General features: G+C 30.3%; 3 protein-coding genes across 5 annotated transcripts in view; all 3 read right to left on the bottom strand.

Moving 5' to 3' along the window:
• The window catches only part of LOC101497705 (uncharacterized), a 3,229-nt gene extending 1,392 nt beyond the window's left edge, over positions 1-1,837 (bottom strand). Inside the window, exons 1-2 of the mRNA XM_073369610.1 lie at positions 761-1,837; positions 17-467 (exon numbers count right to left, since the gene is read on the bottom strand). Of these exons, the coding sequence (XP_073225711.1) occupies positions 17-467; positions 761-1,837 (1,528 nt within the window). The remainder of the gene's footprint in view (positions 1-16; positions 468-760) is intronic.
• Positions 1,838-3,828: 1,991 nt separating this feature from the next.
• LOC101495632 (uncharacterized GPI-anchored protein At1g61900) lies at positions 3,829-8,608 on the bottom strand. Of its 3 annotated transcripts, none has more exons than XM_004513614.4 (8): positions 8,424-8,608; positions 7,445-7,602; positions 6,258-7,127; positions 5,199-5,444; positions 5,076-5,090; positions 4,571-4,711; positions 4,407-4,454; positions 3,829-4,086 (listed from the first exon to the last, which is right to left on the bottom strand). In XM_004513614.4, the coding sequence occupies exons 2-8, from the start codon at positions 7,476-7,478 to the stop codon at positions 4,007-4,009; spliced, it is 1,434 nt and encodes a 477-aa protein (XP_004513671.1). In that variant the 5' UTR covers positions 7,479-7,602; positions 8,424-8,608; the 3' UTR covers positions 3,829-4,006. The 3 variants fall into 3 exon arrangements, with proteins under 3 accessions (XP_004513671.1, XP_004513670.1, XP_073226146.1); XM_004513613.4 differs by having other exon boundaries at positions 4,571-4,720; positions 8,424-8,607; XM_073370045.1 differs by lacking the exon at positions 8,424-8,608 and adding an exon at positions 7,877-8,386 and having other exon boundaries at positions 4,571-4,720.
• Positions 8,609-12,965: 4,357 nt separating this feature from the next.
• On the bottom strand, positions 12,966-20,145 carry LOC101495305 (large ribosomal subunit protein uL1c). The gene is made up of 7 exons (XM_004513612.2): positions 19,722-20,145; positions 17,700-17,879; positions 17,538-17,592; positions 16,492-16,619; positions 13,695-13,778; positions 13,401-13,526; positions 12,966-13,319 (listed from the first exon to the last, which is right to left on the bottom strand). Exons 1-7 carry the CDS (start codon positions 20,067-20,069, stop codon positions 13,185-13,187), a joined length of 1,056 nt encoding a protein of 351 aa, XP_004513669.1. The 5' UTR covers positions 20,070-20,145; the 3' UTR covers positions 12,966-13,184.
• Between the last annotated feature and the right edge of the window lie 6,400 nt (positions 20,146-26,545).

The following is a 26,545-nucleotide window of genomic DNA, read 5'->3' as shown; positions in this document are numbered from 1 at the left end:
TTGGTATAGTTTATACTTCGGTCTTTTATATAGACATTTAGGCTTTCTTCATAATAATGCCCCTCTTGGACTATTGCTTTCAGATCACCAAAACTAATTGGAATGCTGCCAGTCAAGTTATTTCTAGCAATGTCAAGGACTTGCAATGAACCTAGTTTTGAAAGCTCTGGTGGCAATTCACCAAAAAATGCATTAGACCTCAAAATAAGAATTCTAAGGAATGGAAAACCTTCCCCAAACCAAGTTGGAATAATTCCAGACAATATATTGTAGCCAAGATCCATGGTTTCCAAACTGGACAAATTTCTTAAAGATGATGGCAAATCCCCTGAAAAACGATTGTCTTTAAGGTGAAGTGATCTGAGTAGTGGTAACTGACCCAAAGAACTTGGAATTGTCCCAAACAGACTATTATTCCCAAGGTCTAGTACATCCAGAAGAATGCAATTTGCAAGGCTTGGAGGATCCTTCCAGTTAAGTTGTTGTTTGAAAGATTAATGACAGTTACTAGGGACATTTCTACTAAAGACAATGGTATTTCTCCATGGAGTTGATTATGAGAAAGAGATAAAAATCCCACATAATGCATGTGTTGACTTATGTTCCATGGGATTGCACCAGAAAAGCGATTGTGTGAGAGATCTAACAACTCAAATCCAGGTGTTATAGTAGGAATTGGTCCCTCAAGAAGATTAAAGTTTAGATCGACGACAATAGAAGAAGCCAATTCCATAGGCATTGGATTTGGAAGCGAACCCTATAACTCATTGTGAGACATGTTTAAAAAAACCAAGTGGGGTGAAATATCCCAAAACCAGTTTGGTATAAAACCAACAATGCTAGCATTTGAGAAGTCTAATTCTTTAACCTGTTTTTGTGATTTCATCCAAGGTGGGAATGAAGGCCCTAAAGCACATGAACCCATATCAAGGAAAAATACTTGGAATGGCGGCATCCAATTGGAACTGACATTTAAAGTTAATGAATTGGCAGACATAAGTAAAAATTTCAACTCACTTAGCTTTGAAAAATGGCCTTCAGTTATCATGCCTGTCAATTGATTGGAAGAAACATCTAAGCGTAACAACTTAGTAAGTTGTCCTAAACTCTCTGGGAGAGTACCATTTAATTTATTCCCTTCAAGTTCCAACGTCATAAGATTTTGCAATGACCCTAAAGAAATAGGGATGGGACCTTCAAGCAAATTATGTGCAAGACTTACACCAGCTAGATTTTTTAGCTGAACTAACCAATATGAGATTTTACCATGCAGCTGGATGTTATTCATGATAGAATACTCAAGATTAGGAAGAGGTTTTCTGAAAAGACAATTATCTGTTCCTTGAAGAAATTCAGGTAGAGTTCCTGTAATGTTGTTTTCAGATAAATCAAGCATATTCAAAATGCAGAGTTGACCAATGGAACTAGGAATAACAACCTCGATAGCATTAAAAGAAAGATCAAGGTAAGTGAGAGAAGTCAAGTTTCCAAAGGATGAAGGAAGACTCCCATGTACTTTAGTACTTCCCAAATTAAGCACTTGTATCATTTCCCATCCTCGCGTGAAGAGTTGAGAACAACTTGCTGTGAGATTGTAATTGTCCTCTAAATTCAAATACTTTAACTTTGACAGGTCTCTTAAACCAAGTGGTATTTTTCCATAAAGACCATTGTTGCTTATGCCAATATGTTGTAAGGTGCTAATGTTAACAAGCCAATCAGGTATCTTTGAAACAAAGCTATTATCACTAAGATCTAGAACAAGTGAAGTAAAATTGAGAGATGGGGGAGGTGGAATATTACCAAACAGCTGGCGAGAGTAGAGATGCAATTCCATTATAAAGGGAAGTTTGTTTAATGCACTAACTCAGTTTGTTCCCCATACTGATGAAAGGTCAACTCCAACCATGGAAAGATGTTTCAAAGAGACCAGGCCAGCCACCCATTGTAGATTTTCAACATGCAAGCTAAAAGCCTTGAGATCAAGAAATTGCAACTGAGAAAGGTTTCCCAAATGAGGTGGAATCATGCCAACAAAGCCAGCATTTGACAGGTTCAAATATTGCAAAATCACCAATGATCTAAAATACTTAGGAATTGGAATATCTCTGAATGTGTTGAAACTCAAGTCTAAATGACTTAGTGATTTAAGCTTCATCAAAGATGGTCTTAGCTCACCACTCAAGTTCCATGTTCCATATTTGCTAGAAGAAGAAACAAAGAGCACTGGATGTGGGTTATGGAGAACAATTGCAACAACGGCACCTGTGTTGTTATCACAATAAATCCCATGCCATTGACAGCAGTTGGTGTTTCTCCATGAAGAGAGACGACGGTTGCGAGGATCATCAAGCCCATTTTTGAAGTCTATAAGAGCATCATGATCAGAAGCTAAGCATTCAATAGCTAGAACTTTGCTGTTAGCACAATTCGACAGTAACAACAAACTATAAAGTAGTAATATTAGCAATCTAACTAGAAACGTCTTTTCAGTGGAAGTTGCTCTCATCCTCTGGCTACAAACCGATAGTTTTCGTTTTTTTTTTCAAATATACAAACCGATAGTTGTATACCAACTTTTCAACCTATGTACGTACTTGTGGGTGAGATCCTGTGTAGTCTTTCGTGCCTAGTTTAATAATATGTACTATGAAGCATTTGATGATTTGTGTTACCTCCTTACAGAGGAAAGTTGAATCTTTTGACGGAAGCGATCACAATCAATACTGAACATTCATTAATATTACAAAAAAAAAAAATTAAACTAAAGTAATTAAATAATGTGTTATTTTCTTTCTCCTATAAAAAATACAGGTCAACAAAACATATTTGAAAAGTGTGCCAAAAGATGCTAAACAGGTATTTTGAATCCTGACATTTTACATAGTTTAAGAAACCTAAAAAAGATTTGGTCAAATAATAAAAAGAAATCTAAAAAGATGTCAAACTGATTTCATATTTTATAATGCAGGTCATATTCCTGCGAGATTATCCGTTCTTACCTCTTCCAAAGGCTGTAATCAATTTTCTATCCGCTGGAAACCTCAAACAAAAAGGCTTGTTTTCAAGAATGTCTTTATACCCCTCCCCTCGACTCCATTTACTGGCTTGGGTTAGTAGGTACTATCTTTAAAGATAAAAAAATCAAGTTTAGCGTTCCCTCCTTATATTAAAAATGTTTAAATGTGCTTAGTTACTGCAAATATACCAGTAAAACGACCAACGAACAATGACTAATTCCAATGAAAACATTTTGCATAGATTAAAACAAAAAAGGAGCCCAATATGGTATATTTGCAACGACAAAAAACAAAATATTTTTATGACCAAAAGCAAAAAAAAATCATATACTTGAAAAGATCAAATGCAAATTTAAGACATTAAAAAGTAATTGCATTGTGCCAGGTGTAAGAATGCACGCAAAGAAAGGATTATATTTATGTTATAACGTATAAATATTTCGTAAGAAATGTGATTATTGGTTGTTCTGTAGCGCTATCTACTCTAATTTCATTCACCCCCCTTAAATTAATAGGTAAAGTGGCGATTTCTTTGCAGATTGATGTTTATTTACAAAAATCCACCCCAATGGACTTCTTACACGAGACATGTGGTTCGCAAATTACCCTTCAACTTTAGATGAGTTGCTTAGAGCCACCGAATTATCCCTTTAGTCAGCAATACTTTTGTATTTGTCAGTATTTTTTAATTCTGAAAAATCAGGCTTACCACTTGCATCGATACTGGTATTGTGTATTGGTAGCAGAACTTGAGTGTGTTAATCTCTCCTGTGCTTGGCTGCATTTCATCACAAAACCAATCCAACCCTTCACAGCAAAACTATGGATCCTAAATAAAATAAGCACCAACTCAGGAATGATCATACAAGCAGAAGAGACGTGGAAAGAGGGGGAAAGGATGCTATACAATGAGGCCATTAAAAAATATACATGCAAAACCCACACCATAGACACTTTGAAATGCCTTCCGAACACACTTCAAAACCCTAAAATCTCAATACAACAGTACTGAAGATGAAAAATGAAAATATATTCGCAAGGAATCCCACTCCAGCAGAAATACAACCTGCACAATGCACCATATTTATAAGTCAACTTTTGCTCAGTTATAATTGGCGAGACATGTAGCTAGCAGCCTAGCACTAAAGTAATCTTCAGAGGGAAGAGTTTTGAGACATTTTAATCAGACAAAATAAATTGTGCGCCTTAAAAGTCCTACTTGAATAGACACTGCTAGAAATATACTCTCTCTGGTCTTGAATATGAGAGAAAGTTAGGTCAACAAATGTTGAGGTATTTGGACCACTTTCTCTTATATTTGAGACCGGAGGAAGTAGTATTTAAAGGATGTGCATTTAATTAGTCAACGGTGAAATTGGCACGCACCAATGTTTTTCAACGACTGTGAAATCGGTAATGCTGGTAATGACATCTCTGCAGACTCCAAATAGAGACAAGTTAAGAAAATGCTAACAATAATATGCAATATTAACATCCTGCATGAAATGTAAACAATGATAAAGTGAAAGTAACTATGTCCAAACATATACCAGGTGCACAGAGTGATAGAGATGTAAATGAAGATGATGAGGGCCAGGGCGCAGCAATATTGTCACTTAAATCACATGTAAAGCTAATGCCTGAGGAATTGTCAAATATCACATCTCCAGGCAAGCTTCGAAGTAGACAACCTACATACTCTACAAACAATATTAATTTAACTAACAATCCAATCATACCTTCACAAAAATAAAGCAAGTCTTCACTGTTATTTAAAGGGGTGTTTGTTGTCCTACTCAATAAAATTATGCAGGAATAATACAAGATTGTATTAATCAATCCAAATGTGTCCCACATCCCAGGTTCAATTAACAAAAACTAAATACCTGATGTATTATTATTCTACTAAAAAGAGTGAAATGATTCTTAAATGGTATGATCATATTTAACCATCACATGTTATATCATAAATTCCCAAGTCTCATGTGTGAACAGATTATCAAATCATAAGTAACAGCAATTAACAAAATGCAAGGAGTAGAAAAAATAACAAACCTTGCTGTCCAAATGCTGCTCCCGCGCCATTAAGAGTCACAACAAAAGAAGAATTAGATTAGATATTAAAAGAACAGTCATAGGCAGAAACTACAAACATCAATCGAGCATAAGTATAAATACCTTGTATGCTGAAATCTTTCAAATCGACATCACAAAGCTCGTAAACATTTGTCATCACCCCACCTCCACGTAACATAGATCCAAATTGTGTTGCACATATTATAGCTTGTTTATTGGTAATTAACATTTGTTTTTGTATCCCTGCAATATATGTGTTCAATGAACTGCAGCAGGAAGGACTAGGGGCAGCCACATTCTGACATACAGCAATTACATCTGAAGGCTCCTTAAAAGTCAAAGGACAAACTGCACAAGCAAGGTTTACTTTATTACAAGAGTTAATAAAACGAAAAATAGTTACAATTGAATTTTCGAAAAACAAACTTTTTAAATATTTTTCATGAATACAACTTTTCAGGTAGATCCCTCTCATTGTTTGAATAACAAACTTCCAGAAACAGTAAAATTTATATGGAATTACCATACTGAAATTTTATTATTTAAAAACGATTATAGGATATGCACTACTATACAATGTTCTAGCAATCTTAGTTCAACAAAGTAAGGGGAAACCTAACTCTTTCTTATTGAAGTCATAAACTCGTTACATTAAAATATAAAAAGTATCTCAGAATATCTTGATATAAATTTATCGTAGTTAATCTCATTAGATGATATGATTAGTTTCTTATCTTAGATTATCTCCTAAGATTCGTTTTCCATTTTATTATACTATTTTCATGATTGTCATATTTATTAAGGATTAGTAGTCATGTATCCCTATAAATAAGGTTTCATGTTTAGTCTACTGTATCAAGTCACAATTAATGATATTACATGTTTCAAAGATCTTGGTACTCTCAAGTTCATTGTCTTCTTCTTCTTCGTCTAAACCCCATAACTTGAACAACAACTAATACCAGAAAGAATAATTAAATAATGTGAAATCTGAGGTAGGCTAACACCAGCAATATAAAATTACTTGAATGATGAATACATTATTCCAACATTCCAATCCCATTCTATTCATTAATGAGATGATTAGTCATGCCATTGACAAACCCCCCAAACTCAAACTCAAATATACAACAGTAAGAATCAAATAATTAAACAATGTACCTTTGTTGACTTTGCATGCAGATAGTATTCGGAATGCTTTATTAGCAGTCTCAAGTGATAGTTTTTTGGAAAGATATGAATAAACTACACCTTTGCAATCATTTAGATAATCAGTGTGATTGATTTCCCCAGCCAAATTGTCATTATTATTGATCATCATCTGTCGGCCAGAAACCTGAAGTGCTGCCTCCATAATTGCAGGCTGACAGACAGGTCTGCAACACTCTTTAAGTGGATCAACAGTTTTGCAGGCCTCGACTAATTTAGTTGTGTTAACTGTTTTCTCAAAAGTAGAATCATCCTTCACAGGGCATGAGCCCCCTGTTAAATTAGATGATTTTATGGAGCAAAGTGTGGAGATCGTACTATTTGCCCCTCTGCTGGCTAGGATACTAATAATATCAGAAAAACAATGGTCGGCAACTGCATTTGGCAAAACCAGATTATCGGATTTCATGCTGAAGAAACCCTGGAAGTTGTGGACTAAGCTACTAAACTGTGGACAACATATTACATTCCCTACAAGGGCTGCCAAAGGGCCAGAACAATCTAATGCAGTTTTATCAAGGATATTTGATATTTCTTGCACTGAAAAGTTCACAGGGCATTTACCAGTTAAAACTGGATCATATCTGGTTGGGAAAGTAGGATACATTGGTGGGATAGACTCAGTGGGAAATGGAACTTTAGGTATGACAGCGGGTGATATTTCTATGGGCTCAAAGAGTCCAGACTCACCGGAAGTAGGTTCTTTAGCTAACTCTACCAGAGAAGTAATTTGCCTATGGTCAGCATGTGTTTTGTGTGCTGTCACATCTAGAAAAGTAGGAAGCCAGATGACAACTAAAATTAGCCGACAGCACAAAGAACCTGCAATAATTTAATCAGAGCCTGACTTAGCACACGTATAACTCATGAAACAGTGGTGTTGGAAGATAAAAGAAGCCAACAATTTGTATACATGCGCCTTGCTTAAATGAAGAATTGAAAAAGAACTGGGAATTTGTTGATACATAAAAAATTAAATATTACAGAATGAACACCCCCAAATATAACCATACTACCATAATCGGGTTTGCAAAACAAAACTACAAAAGCTTACAGACAAATACAATCAGCAATTTGTGAAAACCTAAAATATTCATGATTAACTGATAAGGAAGCAAAAGCCTACTACTAGTTCTTACCTCTATAATAATTAGCATCCTGATAGCTGCCCATAACTTCCTAGCCCTCTGGTAACATTGAGTTTTTATACCGAAGAACCAAATCGTTGCCGGTGAAAAGTCAAATGGCAGCACATAGAGATGAAGCAAACTACTACCTCCAACTCCAAGCTTAAGATCTGTGATTAAAATAAGAGTAAAGTTTATGCTCTGTTTGGTAAAGTAACCAATGAACTAACTAATAGCTCATAATAAGCTATAACTAATAGCTGAAGATTTAACTAATAGCTAAAAAGCTAGCTAAAAGAGGGTAATCACAACCAAGTGCTTTTTTAGAATACCAATAGGCCATCATAAACATGGTAAAGCATAGAACAAAATCAATGAGATTCTATTTCAAGAATTTAAATTTTATGGAAAAAAAAAACTGAAGATAAGGAAATCCTTTACGACCTTGATTGTTGTTCAAACGTGATTGCAGTACCGAAGATAAGGAAATCCTTTAGTTTTTTAGTCTAAACATGATTTTTGCATTGAAATTTACTGTTCAACTCATTTTCACAAAAAATTAAATATATCCAAACATAAACCACTTAACATTCAACTCACTTTTAAGTAAAATCAATTCATTCAAAATTGATTTTTGTCACCGGAAAATCAAACATGCACTAACAATTTCCCGATAAGTCACGAAAAAAAAAAAGCTAACCAAACACGCCATTACATTAACTCTTAAACAAAACTATAGTTTTCTAAACCCTAAAAAATTTGATTCCACGAGAAAAAAGCAATAAACACCGATTTTTACACTGAATACGAAACACAAAGCAGTGACAAAATCGATCAACGGAGAACAACATTCACACTATTCAAACTACATCAAAATCAACAATGTTGAACATAAATTACATAATAAAAAAATTTGAGATTATTTGAGTAAGTGTTAGTGGTGAAAGAGAAAGAAAAGTTAGAGAGTGAAGTAAAAGGAATAAAACGGTACCGTTTAATATGAGAGAGAGTGAGAGTTGTTGTTAGTGTGAAACAGTGAAGCATGGATCGGAAAAAGGAAACCCTAATGAAGCAAGAAAGTGAGCAGAAAAGACGATGATAGAGAGAGGAAGAAGAGTGATATGGTGTAACAGCTGGCACCCTCATTACCTACTCCTGTTCCTACTAATTTTGTTTTTTTGCTCCTCTAAATTATTACCAGTAGTTCAGAGTAAGTAAAGTATAAGACATTAATATTTTGACTTACAAACTAAGACATTTAATTATTACTTTAATTAACTAATTAATCACTCTCTTCCTTTCAAAATAACTGTAATATTTTAATTAAAAAAATAATTCTAACATTTTCAAAAATAATTTATTCTTAAAAGATATCACTTTTAGATTTTAATGTAATTTTAATTTGTTATTTTTAATTATACTATTTAATTAATATTATATATATTATTTTCAATTATTATTATTCTATTACTTTATATTTATGATAACTGAAATACACAAATAATTAATAAGAACAATTTGATAAAATTATTATTCTCTCTTTTATTTATTATTTTTTTAATGTAAAATAATCAAATATAATAATTATTTTATAATAAAGAAAATAAAAGAATTGATGATGATCATCTAAAAATTAGACATCATTATTCACAACTCACATTTTGCTTATCTCTAATTTTGGTTGTTTAAATAGTTTTGTATGTCCATAATTCTCATTTTAGAATTTTTTACTATATTGTCTAATAGTTATTAATCTCTTCAATTCAATAACTTAAAAGTATTTATTAAATATATTACACCAATAATTATATAAAACATTATATAATATTTTTTAATATTAAAGTGAGTTAGTAATCGAAGAGAAAGTGTATATTTTATAAAAGTTAGTACATGTGTGACCCACAAATGATAGGAAAGAGAGTAGTTAAGTAAGTATTTACCTTTATAAATATATTTCGTAATTCGGGTATTTTACGTAGATGATGTTTATAAGGAGAATGATCACTATTATTTTTATCCAATATTTTATATTTATGATAAATGTAAATATTGTCTTTTATTATAAGCTACTTTTGTTTTTTAAATATATATTAAAAAAGTTAAATAATATATTTAATATGTTCATTTTGTATGAGTCGTTTCTAATATTTTTTAGTATGAAAGTGTCAATCTTTAACTTACATCTTTCAAGATAAATTATTAATATATAAGAGATATATTTAAGAAATAAATTATTTAGTGATTTTTTATAAACAAATTTATCTGGAAATGTAAATTGACTTATTTTTAAATATAAAGCGATGATTATTAATGAGATTAATTTAGTAAAATTATTTTTTTATTTTTATTTATAATTTATAATTTCTCATAAATTTATAAAATAATTTAATACTCAATTCAAATATAATATATCTAATTAAAAATTAAAATTAAATATATTAATTTTAAAAATTAAAAAAAAATCTTATCTTTTATTTTAAGTAGTATAATAATAATAATAAGATTGAGAAGTATTATTTTGTTTGAAAGTGTTATTATCTGGTAGACTAATGGTCAAATTGGGGATCAAGGTCTATGTGATCATACATAATTAGAAGAAAAATAATTAGCATTACTCGTCACTTGATTACTTACTACATTTTATTCAATTCAATTTGACACATCACATAAAATAAGTCACAAATTCAATAATAAAGAAAAAAAGTTAAAGATTTTAATATTGAAGAACTTTTTTTTAATTTAGAATTAAAGATGCTATTATTTTAAATTACTAAAAACAAAAGACCGAGTATCTCTATATAAAAAATACTTGTGTATTACATTTATAATCATTATACTTATACTTTGTATTTAAAGAATTTGGATCGTTTCAATTTTATTTTTTCTCAATCTCTATCAATCATCTTTATTTTTTTTTAATTTGGTTTAATTTTTTTAATTTCTCGAAAGTTTATATAATAATATTTGTACAAATTTAAAATCATTCAATATGTTATTGAAACTCATGAAGATTAACAGTGTTCAATAAAAATATATAAGACATTAATTTTGATGTATCTCAATAATATATCAAATTATTTTACATTTTTGTTAAACTTTACATGCATGATCTTTATGATATAAACTTTCAATACAAACAAAAAAAAATTGAAAAAAAAATTAAAATTAAAAGAAATAGAAAGAATTGAAAGAGATTGAGGTGAACTTAAATTGAGAGGATCCAAACTTGTATTTGAGACCTTCTAAAGGGAGGATTTATTAGAATAAACTTGTAATTTTTAGTATATTCTAAATATCTTAATGAATTGTCATCGTTGAAAGTAAAGCGACAAAATTAGTTGTTGTTATTGTTAAATTCAAGTGTGAATCATCTATTAATGAATTAAATGTTTGATATATAGGAGATGTAATCTATATACTCAATGTATTAAAAATTTGAGTGGAGGTGTGGTATTAAAATCTCTTGTGATTTTATATCATTTGGCTTATTATTGCTCATGTACCCCTAAACTCCCCATACAAATGGTATTAAAGTTTTTTACTTGGTCTAAAGAAATGTAGGTTTCTTAGTATGTTATGTGGTTGCAGTATTGTCTGATGTTCCACACGAGTCTGTATGTCAAGTTATGTTGGAATGAAAAATTTGATTGAAGATTGGCTTGTGTAAAACTCAAGTCAAAGATGTAATAAAATAATCGAAATTACACAAGATGTTGATTAGGACATGAATTGGTTGACATTGATGCAATGTGTGATGTGAGATTATGTCGATTGTTGAAGAACTTACTTAGAAAGGCAACATAGAAGCTGCACCATAAATTTTGAATTTGATTTCCGTCATGTAGCAGAAACTTTATGAGTGATTTAGTATAAATTCTTGAAGTGGTTTAACTTCAAGTAAATTTTTTTGGATTGATTTAACTTCAAGTGGACATTCTTAAAGTGGTTTAACTTCAAGTGAAAATTCTTAAAGTAATTTATCTTCAAGTGAAGTATAATCTTTATAATAAAGTATGATAGTTCTTTAAAATTATAATTATCGATGTAGACAATAAAAATAAAAGATGTATTATTTTCAATCGAAGTGAAAATTATTAGAGTTAATTAAAATAATAAATATTGAAATAATAACATGATGCTTAAAATTGTAAAGGAAACTAAATGTCAAATTTATATATGACTCTAACTCCTAAAACATTTGGATGATTGTTGCTATCATAACCCTTATATGGGGAACTTTCCCTCTTGGATATGGCATCCAACTCTACCCAAATCCCAATACACGAATATATATCATGATGGGAAGATAATATACCTACTTAAAAATATTGTCCAAAAAATTTTAAATCAACAAAATTATTTATTGTGTACCCATGCTATGCCTAGTACCAAACTATGGGAGCTTATATGTCTCTTCCGGGCTCCACTTATATGATCGAAATCTTTTTCTGCAAATGCACGCCACAAAAAGCATCCAAAACGTACCACACATGTCCTTGATCACACATCACAAACATTCTCCAAATCAGTGTCCCTTCCTTACTTACGGCAATAAACAATCTAACCAACGAATGTCCCAAAATAACGCCCGTCACATGTGCATTATTCAAATGTTCTCGTTCCTTCCTTAGATAAGAACCACATAAATTTAACAATTCTAATTGACTATTTTTGATTCTTTTTTTTACTCAACTTTTTTTTATTTTTGAAATCATAAGAATTATATAATTTGGCTATCAATTAATGAAATTGAATTATGTTATAATCACTATGTCTTCAATTTCAAGATCTAATTTACCATTGCGTATATTTAGAAGATCAAGTTGGCCAATAATTTGAAGGACTGTAATAGTAAAATTCCCTCAGCAATGCCTTAGTGCTAGTACACTATCATCTCATGTTAGATTCAATGCATGGCTTCAATCACAACTAATGCGAGAAACATTTACCGCAATAAAATACATAACCAGATTTGGACACTAGTTGGCTTCAAATACCATTGAGTAATCATTTTAGCTATGAACAATTCAAGGCTTAAAATTACAGTTTAAATTGCAGACAATATAAAAACCAATATGTCAAATGCATTTTTAGTCCGATTTGGAGTATCCGCCATACCCAAATATATATTTGGACTGTCTGCAAAACTATATTTTTTTTTTTTACTCAAATGCAAAACTGTATTTGGAATTACCATATTTCTTTTATATTTAAAAAAATTTCTAAAATAAACATATTGTAGTTTGGGATATTTATAGCTGTTATAGTGAAGAGTTAGTAAGAAAAAAAAAGCTATTATAGTGAAGAGGTAGTTTCATCATGAAGCTAATTCCCCTCAAAAGTTTAGTGGGCCATACAATAGCAATGAGTACAACTAACACAAGCAGTTGAAGCACCACAAGTCAAAGACCTAATAATCAAAAGTAAAAATGAAAATTTATTACCATAAACAGAAAATATAATGAAATTTACGGTGTTAGTAACAAATTAATAATAATAATAATAATAATAATAATAATAATAATAATAATAATAATAATAATAATAATAATAATAATAATAATAATAATAGTAATAATAATACAACAAAAATCCGTATCCTGTGCACACTTTTGGTGGAGATTTTTAACACATATAACCAACCAAATTATCACATTTCATCCCTTTATGTAACCTTGGTAACATCTTTGACAAGAAATTTGGCAAGTGCACCCAGAAAGTTGATTCAATCAAAACAAGCATACCAGGTGCTCTATTCTGATTGAAGTCTGTAATCAAGCATCTCCTTGACATTTAACCTAACTGAAGGCCCCATTGCTGAGCATATGTGTGCACTTTTCCAATATACACCTTTCGCACCCGAAGGTTTGTTTGTCTCTACTGATTTCTGTTATAAATATGACAAAGGGTTAATGGTTTATCCGTGAGCGAAATACAGATAGAGATTCTGTTTTGGGGAAGAACATACTATTGCTGCAAGCAAGTTTGTAAGAAGATCCTCTTCCAGAAAGTCGGCTTTTCCAAACGGCAAGTGCACGATTCCAGTTTTATCTGCCCTGTATTCAACTTTTCCCTGCTTGAATTCTGCTATAGCCTGTAAAGATGTATTTTTAAAAATTAAAGACTTCAATTTTAGAATTATGTAATTGCGTGAAGTTTATATATATTTCGCAAGAAAAGGCTCTATACACATGTGAGTGCGCACACCCATTTCAAGTGAACCGTGAAAGTAAACAATAAGCAATAAAAGTAGATAGTGCACCTGAGGAATATTAGCTGTTACAGTGCCAGCCTTTGGATTTGGCATGAGTCCTCTTGGCCCCAAAATTTTCCCTAGGATAGCAACCTGACACAATCAATAATGGCAATTAAAGGAGTTTCCATCATAAACACAAATGCTAAAAAGTATTCACTGACTCACTGAACTCTTCATACTAATTGACAACCGTACCAATTGATTTGCACTTAGGTAAAGGATTATTAATTCTTTAAACTACTTCATCCATAACAAAATATAAGCAAAATTTAGTACATCTAAATTGCAACAATTGACTCTTCTCATTCTATTTAATGATAATGTCTCAAAAATTCCCTTCATAACTAATAACCTATTTTGTATGCCATTAAATGAGATGAGTGGCAATTTAGGTAATGAAATGAACTTTTAAATGTGATTAACAAGCGTAAATGTGAATAACTAATTAACTTAATAAGTGTGTAAGGGGTTAATTTTGCTTATAATTTTCTATGGAGGGAGTATAATGTAGAGAAAACAAATACATCTTATCAAAAGCTTAGAACAATCAAGCACGCACTTAAGCATAACATCAAATATTAGGGGTGGACAACGAACCACCACGAACCTGAAAACCCAGAAGAAACTGATAACTCACCGGCGGATAATATCAGGTTTACTGGTCGTCGGGTCAAAACTTCTGTTTTAAATGGATAAGCACGGGTGGGTGTTATAAATGAAACCATCAAGAACCAAACCCGCCCAAAGTGAATAAATGCGACGAGATCTCAGTAATCAGAAATACAAAACTCTTCATTTCACAAGATTTTTTATGTCTATTTCTCTCTCATCATGTTAACCCAACCTAACTCCCTCTCTTTCCATCGTAATTTCTGTCTCTCTCAAAACCTATTTCCATTCACAAATTTTCTACTTCTCTTGATGTGTTCCTCTTCCATCTCCGTCAATTTCACGTGTGTTAAGTGTTAACAGTTCACTTCATTTCTCATAGATTTCGTGGCCAAGATCAACGACTCGATGCTTGCTTCCGTCAAAGCATCGCCATAGACTCACTACACTACTAAAACCCACATCCCCACCTGAGTTTAATTGCGGCCCATCGAAGAAGCCTAAGCGCTATTTTCATCTTCCCTTGTTCCAGCTCTATCAAAAGGTGCTACCTTTGCTTCAATGAGGAAGAAGGTTTTCAATTTTCAACCTTTTCCCTGACCAGTAAATGCAATCGCAGAAAAAGGTATTTTTAAACAATATTTGTTTAGTTTGTTGAAAGTTGATTTTATGTGTTCTACGATTCTATCTAGTTTTCTTAAAAAATGTTCTGAAGTTTTCTTTTGTTCTGCTGTGGAAGCTTCTGTATTCATGAGTGTTTGTTCTTTCACGAGCTCTTTTTGGTTTGAAAGATTTGTATCTGCTCTATTGTGTCATTCTTTTTGGTTTAAAAGATTTGTATTTGCTCTATTTTGTGTTGTTCTTTTGCTGAAACAGTGAATACCCACCCGTTCACCCATCATTCTGCAGAACCCATCACACGACCAAACCAGTGGCTCAAACGATCAGAAATGGTTTAGTTATTATCATCTTTGGCTTTTGGTCAGATTGGGATTTTGGGCCCGAAACCGACTGTAACCGACCAGTGTCCCCTATCAAATATGGTGCCTAAGCATCTAGTTATAGATTTAAGCTATAAAAGCTATGTAAGCACAAACTAACTGTGCATTGATGACACATCCAAAGAATCTGATTTTAATCAATGTTGTCGATAGCGCTGCGATTGCGCGCTATAGCGGAACTGCGTCGCAGTGCTGGCGGCCACGACTAGCGGCGAATGCATGTGCCAAACTTGCATTTGCTCCTGCTATTAGGGTTCCCAAGGGAAATTCCAAAAAAATGTCCCTTTTAAAATGTCGCATTTTTAAGGGTATATTTGTCATTTTGCCCTCTTTAAGTGGCCTAATTTTTTATTCTTTAAAATATCATGTGTTTCTCATTTTCTCCTTCACAGCACCGCTATTGTGCTTCTCTGCATAAAACGAACCTTCGTGTTTATGTGTAGGTTCTCTATATTCTTTCTCTCCAATCCTTCTCTGTGTTTGCGTTCTTGTCCACTCTGCTCTGGCGTTCTGCTCCTAAATCATCAGTTTTCACCTCTACTTCTGCTTCCAGCTTCACCTCTGCTTGCACTCAACAATGGCCTCATCATCTAAAATACCAACCTCTGTTTTCAGTTTTACCTCTACCCCTGTTTTGATTACTTATAGAATAATAATAATAATAATAATAATAATAATAATAATAATCATAATAATAATAATAATAGTAATAATAATAATAATAAATAATAATATATAATAATTAGTGCATATGATTTTTAACATGAGTGATAAATGGACAAAATTAATAATAATTATTATGTATATCCCCTCTAATTTTGTGTATTTTACTATTTGAATATTTATGTATCCGATTGGGATTGATTTTTATTTTGTAAGTTAACTCTATTTTAGTCTTTGCAATAGAAGCTATCCCGCTATCCGCTTTAGCAGTTTGGGGGTCCATCTAAGATTAACAACATAGATGTTAATGAACATAGATCTCTAGACTAATTGTTAGATTTACCAACCACTTGAAAAGATTATCTTCAATAAACATAAGGAGAGCATGATTTGAATATGATTCAACCAGTTACTAACTTTTCAAGTCATTTATTGATATTACATCATTTGCTCAATTACTAAAATTGTAATGAATAAAAGAAATTGAATAAGAGGATAAACTCAAACTAGAATTAGATAATGAGCAACACCTTAGGCATCATATCTGGAGAAGCAATTAATTTATCAAATTCCATGAATCCTCCTTTTATCTGTTCTATCAGGTCTTCTCCACCCACCAAATCAGCTCCTGCGTTTTTAGCTTCGTCGAATTTCTCACCTACAAAATAAACCATGAATTAGAACAGCCAAAACACAATAATTAGATTTGGAATTATAAGTGGCGATTCAGTTGGTTGGACCGCTTGTGCACACTGTAAATTGTAGGAATACAAACTTGTTGTGTTCATTATACCTATTAGATAACTGTCAAGAAGAATATATTATGATGGGTAGGTTTTAAATTGCATGGTTTTACAAAACATTTGGTTTATGATAGAGCCCAAAGGCATTACTTGATCCATGTAGACAGGGGTTACCACCAACTCCAGCTACCAACATTTTTTACAGAGCACAAATTGTTCATAAATTAATATGGCGACCTCTGAAAAAGTTATCTAGGAGAGTGTAAACTTAAATGAATCATAAGCCAAATAGGAACATATTCTGACAATAGAATTTAAAATTGATCAAGAGTAAATAGATTGCCAACTCAAGGACAGATGGATGATGATGCAAATGGTGACAGTCCATATACTTAGATTAAGATGGTAAATGGGTAAAAGTAGACACATGTTAGTTAGAAATATGTAAGTTGGAAGAGTATTCTAGTAATTATCATAAAGAGTAGATATAGAAGTGTTTAATAGGAATTATCATAAAGGGATAATAAACCTCTACCCTCACAAACTCGCAGTTAATTGAACAAATGGATATCAGAGACATTAATGAACAACTATAGCCACTCAATGAACTCATACTTCATCCACACATGAAGTAATTCCATGATCCATCACTCAACACAATGCCTACCACTTTGGGAGAGAAGACCTATTATATTGTGTTCATCCGTACAGAAAGTTAACATAATGGATACATTTCCTTTCATACACATTCATGTCACAAGAAATTGTGATCAGCATGATCAGGACACATTTAATTAACTATAAGTATGAACGACGATTGAATGCATAAGCACCTTGAGTAAGAACAGCCACTTTAACAGTCTTTCCAGTTCCCTTTGGCAGACTTACCTATTAAGAAAGAATGGAAGAAAGTTTAGGAATTAATTCATGTTTTGTGAAATTTGTAGTCAGATTTTTTTTATATACCAAAATTAAGCAAAGAGCAGGAGACTCACTGTTGCTCTTAACTGTTGATCATTATACTTAGGGTCAATGTTGAGGCGGAAATGGGCTTCTACTGTTTCTACAAACTTGGCTTTAGCTGATGCTTTTACCAAAGAAATTGCTGTCTTCAAGTCATACTCTTTCTTATGCTCCCTCAATTTTTGAATTTCCAAGAACCTCTTAGACCTTACCTGGTGAGACATTGAAACAACAATTAGCCATAAAAATAAATCGGAAAAACATATCGTCAACTATGACAAATTCAATGGTCCAGATAAACAACTTGTGATCTTAGATGGAGACAATTGGCTATCGTATGGCATTTACACAATCATATAGGAAGACAATGATGAAACATGCATGCAAATAGGCAATCAAATATGCTTAGAATACAAAGACCAACCAAGCAAAAATCTTGCATAGAATGGTGGGAACAGCAACAGAATTACTGTTCCCATGCACCTATGATCCTACACTCAAACTATAAACCCTTGAAATTTCAGAAGATATTTGAAAGTAAATACCGTTAAATAGAATTATTTATTCTAGCAAAAAGAAAGTTGGGCTATAAACTTGGCTCAAATAAAACTAAATGAGCATGTAACCATGTATATTTATGAAAGTACAATTTACATCCTCTGAAGCACCAATATATATCATATCATAAAAACACAAACCAGTGATTTTTATATCAACTACTTTTCAGGATGTCTCAACTACATGAGATGTTAGCCGTTAAGCAAGTTTATTTTAAAAAATCACTCTGTTTCAGTTTTCAACAGATGGAAGTGTGAGCATCTTATGCAAACCATCATGTGCTAACCAAAAGAGCACAGCAGACAGGACATTAAGATAACCAGTCATGTATCCATCCATTTGTAGTCATTAGCTACTTAAGAGGATATGAAACACTTTATAATAATAAATAAATAAATAAATAAATAAATAAGAGAATATGAAACAGAACCAAAATCCGAAAAGAAAATAAAAACAGTTTAACAAATACACGGAATTGCAAGGATGTCAAATCATTTTTCACTATCTTATCATATGATTATATATTATTTCTTTTGGAATGTGCCAAGAGAGCGATTTATGATTGAATTCCTAGATAAAACTACGGTTATTTCCTGTTTCTTTGGAAAACAAAATAGACATTGCCAAAATGAAGCACCCATAATTTGCACCCACAAATAGTCATACCCACAACACAACCACAAAGTTGGACACTAGTGGTTAATGTACTCCATCTAATGGGACGGATTTGGCCAGTAACTATTTAGCATTGACACTTCAGGTTGAAGGTGTATCCAACACAAATTGGTCTCTGACACTTATATGACACTGACATATATGGTCACATTCAACCGCTTCAATTTTGATTTTATCAAATTATTATAGGTGTCCACGTGTCGATGTCGTCTTTGATGTCTAGGTCTAAATCAATGCTTAATAGGCTAACACCCAGCTCAATCTCTAGTGATGGAACAATCCATGACTAAACTTTAGTTAAAAACCAAAAACACAACTAACTACACATGAAGAAAGGCACTTGTAAAATTACTTTAATCTCAAACTGTATTTAGTAAGAGGAACAGTAAAAACAGTCTATCGTTGCACTTTCGAATTTGAAGGAGACAAAATCAATTTTGAAGGTGTAAAATTGATTCCGACATGTTTGGGTGCTACCTCCAGAATTGATTCTAACTTGAAACTATGATTTGTAGCTTTTGATTCTAAACGTGATTTTTAGATTGAAATTTCTATTGTTCAATTCACATTTATATAAATATATCCAAACATAAATGACTTTACATTCAATTCACTTTTTAACAAAAAAATCAATTCATTCAAAATCAATTTTTGTGACCCTAAACCAAACACACACACATGCTATTGCACTTAAGTTTTACCCTAATAATACTAATAAACCGTGAAACCATAACCCTAATAACGGTTGTTAAAATTGGAGCAACAAAAGAATGAAATTTAAAAAAAAATAAAAGATAAAAAGGAAAAGAATTTGATGATACCCTGTCGCTCTTGAGAAGCAATGCAGCCTTCCCAGTCTTAGGCTTAGTAGAGACAACAAGAGTATTAGTGGCATTGGAAGACTCATCATCAGCACTGTCATTTTCCTCCTCATCGGTTTCGGCGACATCGGCGGCGAGGGAAGCAGCGAAGCAATGAGAAGAAGACCTAGATTGGTAACTGCAATGGAACAAGTTGGAGGACTTTAAAACGAGGGGGGAGAGAAAGAAGGTTCTAGAAAGAGGTCTGAGAGGGAAGGAACGGTGTGAGGAAGAGTAGTCTTGTGAGTTGATGATGGTGGAAGTAGAGTGGGTTAACATAAGGGATGATGAAGTCGTAGATGAAGCCATAGTGGGGAAGTTTGGAAGATGAGTGTTGTTGATGGAAAGAGGACACTGGGTAGTTATCTATTTGCTGATTTCTTATGAAATGAAAAATTGTATTGAAGGGATAAGATGTGGCCTATCGTTTGTGAAATGACGCGTGGATTTTCTTATGTCTTCTTGTGTTTTGTGGTATTCATTTTGCATTTTCTAATGTGTTTGCATTAATAAATAAAAATAAATGGAATGAAAGAACAATTTTTAAGTTTTAGCTCAGTTGATGCAGATTGATAGTGTTGTGTTAGACATCTTGTATATGTTTGATTTCGAAATTTACGGTTGTTTTAAATACAACAAAAAAGTGTGCAATATTAAGATTAAATAATTTTAAATTATATATAAATTAATTATTTTAAAAATTATAATATGATATGAAAATATATTGAATAAGACTCTTTAGGTAAAATTGTGTTGCATTAATAATGTATGGTTATTGAACTCAAAATAAATGTACAGTGAGACTTTTAATTTCCTAAAAAAATAAGGATTTTAATTTTTGAAATTTTTAAAATAATAATTTAATTTTTTAAATAAAAATATTGATTACTTTTATTTTTTAAATTTGTACTACAATTTTAAAGATTTTTTTTTGTCTATTTGGAAGCCGCAAAAAACTATTAAGTTAATATGTATGTGTTTTATTGGTTTTGATGAATATTCACGAAGAAAATGTTTAAAAAAATAATTACATTAATCGATATTTTTTTAATTTAAAGGGTTAAATTGTTTTTTTTACAAATTTAAATAACTAAAGTAATTAAATATTTTTAAAGATTAAAATATTAAGGATTTAATGTAAACAAATTTACTACAATTATTTTTAAAATTATGTCAATAAATGATTATGATATATAAATAAGGTAGAAAAATTATGTTGATAATATATTGCAATTAACTCAAATATTAATTTGCTCAATAAATATATAAAGGTTGTTTTAAATTATATATATGTTAGTAATTTATTTGATAAAAAGTTAACAAACGACCGCAATTAATAAATTATGGTTTTATTTTATTTATTTAATATTGATATTTGATTTTAAGATAATTATAGAATAGCCTACTACTAGAGGTGTGGTGAGAATTTTGTTTTCAAATCTCAATCATTAAACTGCTCGGATTTTTAACATTTTACTATTGTGTTTATATACTATCAAAAAGAGTCTCTAACACAACTAAGAACTCTCTATACCTTTAAATTAGAGACACTTTCGTATCAGTTATGTATTAGATATTGATATTCTAGGAATACTTCTAAATAAGCATTTTATTAATATATGATAACATGATAGGCTAAATTCTATATGCGGACGTTTAACTTAATTTCATTTAACGTTTTAATTATTTATTTTTTTTTTTTTTCGAGTTGGTCCTGTATTTTAATTTTAAGTGACAATTTGATATTTTATATTTTAAAACATCAACAATGTTATCCTTTACTTTACAAAAATTTCAATAAAAATCCATAAAATTAATAATCATCTTCAATATAATGCAAATTTCATCAAATCCATAAATCAAATATTCAAATAAACTCATATTTTCATTGTTTTTTTTAATGTTGTTAGAGATGAAAATATGAGTTTATTTCAAGATTTAAGTTATGAATTTGATTAAATTTGCATTTTATTGAAGATGATAATGAATTTTATGGGTTTTATTTGAAAATTTTGATGATTTTTTTTGAATTTTTGTAAAAAAAATGACAACATTGTTGACATTTTAAAACATAAAATATCAAATTGTCACTTAAAATTAAAATAAAGGACCAACCCGGGAAAAAAATGATAAATAACTAAAACGATACCTGAAATTAAGTTAAGAGACCGCAGATGTAATTTAGCCTATATCATAATTATTTATTTATCAGGTATTTATAAGATACTTCACATATACAAGTAGATATGTATTTTATAAAAGATAAAAGAAATAAAAACAGCAAAATAAGTTTTTTGAGATATCATTGGATATGTATATGATTTACTTTAAGATGAGATTGAAATTCTTAAATCCGAAAAATTATATCTTGATCAATTAGATTTAGAAACCATGTGTTTTTTATGGATAAATATATTGTTTGTGAATTTTATTGTTATTGCCTAGAACTAATACTTATTTAAAAAATTTAATGATATTTTTGTTGATATCCTAACATAATTAAAAATATATGAAAAATGCTAACATGTGGTCCTTGTTAAGAAATTTAAAGTAAAAGTATAATATTGGCAGTGGTGTATTCAACATCTTGACATTTTTAAAATTGATATTGTTATGAATAATATTGTTATGAAATTTTTGTGGATGTCCATTCTAAATTTTTCTATATTCGTTAACCTCTACGCGTAAAAGGATTTACTCATAGTTATTGGTATTTTGTCCAACTATTAATTTAGGTTCTTCATGCTTGTAAATTACAATATTTGTGTCCTATAAATAAGTTCTATCTTGTATTGTAAAATGTACACCTCATAAGAGTTTAATATAAAAATTTACAATCTCCTTTATCTTTATTTTGTTATCTTTTAGTTTATTTCTTAATAAGTTATCAACATAATTCTCTACCATAGTGATGACATAATTAATTTGGAAGTTCTATTCTTCTTCTTATTATTAATTGTCATATTTTTCTTTGTTTATTCTTGTTTTGGAATTTAACATTAAAAAATACTCTGAAGGATCGCAAAAGTGTGATTTTCTAAGATCATTATTTATGATAATCATTTGTAATATAGTTTCTGAAAAACTAAAAAATTAATATTAAAACATCCTAAAGGATTGCTCAAATTTGTTCTTGATAATTATTGATGAAAATCATTGTGATATAGTTTATGAAGAACTAATATTCAAATCTATAAGATTGTTCAAAATATGTGATTGAATATTGTTAGTGAAGATCATTGTGATATAGTTCCTAGAGAACTAATATTCAAGCATCCTTGTAGGATTGATCAAAATATGTCTTTTCTTGGCCATCGTTTGAAATTTTGATATAATTATTGAAGAACGAACAATTTAAAATGAAACATTCTTGTAGGATTGCAAAATGTGCGGTTTTCTATTGGTCATTATTTATGAAAATTTGTGGTTGAGTTTGTGAAGAACTATACATTTAGACCATAATTAAAATATATAATATCTATTTGATCTTAGTATTAATTTAAACAAAATAAAATAAAATAAAAACTGCATATATTTTTATGTCAATAAAAAAATATTTTGAAAGATTTATCAAAATTTGTCATTGAACAAAAGAGAAATTATATTAACTAAAAATATGAAGAATCACGTGATAAATTGAACTTTCTTCCTAAAAATAAATGGTTCATACTATTTATGCATAACCATATTGTTGTGATTATGGTAACTATAGAAATTATAATTTATGTGGTATTTATGAATTACATGTGAATGTGATAAATGTTCCATGAGAATGGTTTGTGGTTATGATTTTTATTATTCCTAAAAGTTGTGAAGTGTTATGAGTATAATAATATATTAAATTGTTATGAGTATAATAATTTGTGATGATATTTAATTTAATTAAGTATAATTTATTTTCTTACTTATGTATAGAATTTTATATAGAAATATCGTTTCATTAGAAGAAATGACAAAGGAAAAAAAATGGTATAGTTGACTAATTTTTAAAGAAGTAGATCATTTTATATTTTTATTTTATTAATTATTTTTAATATAACGACATATTAACTCATATATAATATGGAGAAGTTTAACTTCACTTCCTACTTAAACTTGGAATTCTATGAGAATATATTGTAAGAACAAATAATAAGAAGACTTATATCATTTTCTTTTGTTATTATTTCTCTTGTTGTCTTGTATAAGTACAAAATGATATTGATATTGATAATACTTGTTATTTTTATGTCAAATTTTACTAAGAATCACAAACATTTCTGTAAGTATTTTTAGTCTAACTATTTTAAACAACGATTTTGTTTTTCCTAGATATAAATTTTTATTATGAAATGTATTTAAGTAATTTTGATATTATATATGCATTATTGACATTATATATTGCGAAATAATTTTTTTTTAATCTATCACGTTTCATTTCATGTGTATTTTATTTTGAGTAATTTGTGATGAGCAAATAAATAATTTATCTTAGTTTGACATATTTCATTTAAATTCTCACGTTTCATTTCATGTGTATTTTATTTCAAGTAATTTCATATGAGCAAATAAACAATTTATCTTAGTTTGACATATTTTATAATTACTTAAATAAAAATATGTATGTATGTATGTATGGTTTATTGAATTTTATTTGTTCAAATAAATTTATCTTCTCTTTTATTTATATGCAAAATGTCGTCTTTGATAAATACATATAATAAATGCAAAAGGTAAATCAAATCTTTAAAATATCTAGGCTAAATTACATATGCAATCCCTTAACTTAATTTCAGGTAACGTTTTAGTCCTTTATATTTTGGACTTGTTGTTCTCACACTTGAAGAGACCACTTAATCAAATTAACAAGTCTCTTTATTAACTCAAACAATCTATGATTGTTGTTTAATGTTCTTAGTGAATATTTCAAAATGACATATGAGAATGACATCATTTGTCCATTTTTTAAAAAATATTTAAAAATGAATTTGAAAAATGATGTTTATCTTGAATATAAAAATATTATTAGAACTCTTGAAGAGCTTCTAAACTCTATTTGATTAAAAAAAAGAATTTGAGATGAAAAATGTAACCAGAGAAAATATTCATTTTGAGTAAATTGAGTATTTATAGATTAATATTTTCGTAAATTGGGAAGCTTATGTAACAAAAATGCTAATATGGATAAATCACATTTTTGTGTACTCCAATGCTTCTAAAGTCACCAAATGTGAGCAGACTGTTTTAAATATCTAGAAAATAATGGAGAAATAATTGGTCTTGAAGTATCATATCTAAGTTCAATTGAGGGCACTAATGTACCTAACTAATTATACATGTTTTGGTATATTATTTGTTGTCAATTTATCATCAAACAATTACTTTGTTACCTTAGATGTGTAGGTTATTTGTGTAATCCTCCCAACAAAATTTTAGTACTATGTGAAGCAAGTCGAGAATATGCTTGGTTGGGGTCTATGGTTCAAAACATACACAATGCTTGTGATTATTCTTCCACAGGAATGAAAACAATATTCCTTTATGAAGATAATACTACATGTCTTGCTCACTTGAAAAGAGGGCTCATTAAATAAGATGAAACAAAATATATTTCTCTAAAGTTATTTTTCACTCATAATCTTCAGAAAATAGGTTATTCAAATATTCAACAAATTTGTTCGTTTGATAATGTTGGATACATTTTATGAAGTCACTCATAAGTAAAACTTTTGAGCTACTCGAACAACAAATGATTGATCTTCGTCGTCTCAAAGATGATTGTTCAAGTGATGGAGAGAAATGAGTATGTTTTGTTACTTTTTATTCTTTTACCATAGTTTTGTTTCACTGAATTTTCGTGGTAAAGTTTTTAACGAGACATTTAACTAGCATATATTGTAATTTTTTTCTTTCAATAAAATTTTCCCGTGCAAGGTTTTTCCTTAATATAGTTTTAATGAGACATATCATTCGTTAACATCCAAAGAACAATGTTATGAACAATATATAATATTAAAAGATAAATGTAGATGCCCATTTTCTCTAGGTTTTTTTTGCTCATAGTTGTTGGCATTTAATCCTAGCGATTGATCAAATCATAAACGATTAAGATTAAAACAAAAACTTAAAGTGCGCGTGCGCGTGCGTGTGCGTGTGTGAAAAAGTTGTTGGAGAAATTAGGATAGTCGTGGGCACTTTGTTGAGACAAACTCTATATTTTAAGTTTTGATGAAAATAAACAAAGGTTAATTAAGAATGTTAATTATGATTCTAAATGTTATGTTAATTTAACTTGTGTTTTTGAGTGGATTTAATTAAGAGCAGAATCAAGCAAATACAAGAAAAGACAACAACAAGATCATTCTGCATCATAATAGAGAATGATCTTCAGCTTCAACAAATTATCCATCACAGCAAGTTGGTTAAATCTTTTCTATCCCTGTGATAAAAAGTCTGCTCTGGAAATCATTCATATCTAATAAGTACATGGCAAGGAACAAGTACGAATAATCCAGACTCAAAAAGGTTATTTGATCGCAAAGATCAAAGGACTCAAAGACAGACAAAAATCATGACGATCTGCATGTTCCAAAATTCAAATGTCAGGAAAGTTTGATCAATCTGGGCATATGACAAGACAATAACAAAGGAAATCCAGAACGTTTAAAACGGGAACTCCAGAATGATTATTGAAGCTCAAGAAAGTTCAAACTGATAAAACCAAGAACGTTAATCATTCTCCATTTTTCTGCACATCAACAGCAGCCCTGTATTCTCTATGTTTCAGTCTGCAATTCGTTCCTAAT

The sequence above is a fragment of the Cicer arietinum genome, chromosome 6 (genome assembly GCF_000331145.2).
Source record: "Cicer arietinum cultivar CDC Frontier isolate Library 1 chromosome 6, Cicar.CDCFrontier_v2.0, whole genome shotgun sequence".
Classification (NCBI taxonomy): domain Eukaryota; kingdom Viridiplantae; phylum Streptophyta; class Magnoliopsida; order Fabales; family Fabaceae; genus Cicer; species Cicer arietinum.
Note: the sequence above shows the minus strand (reverse complement) of the source record. Positions and strands in the feature narration are given on the sequence as shown.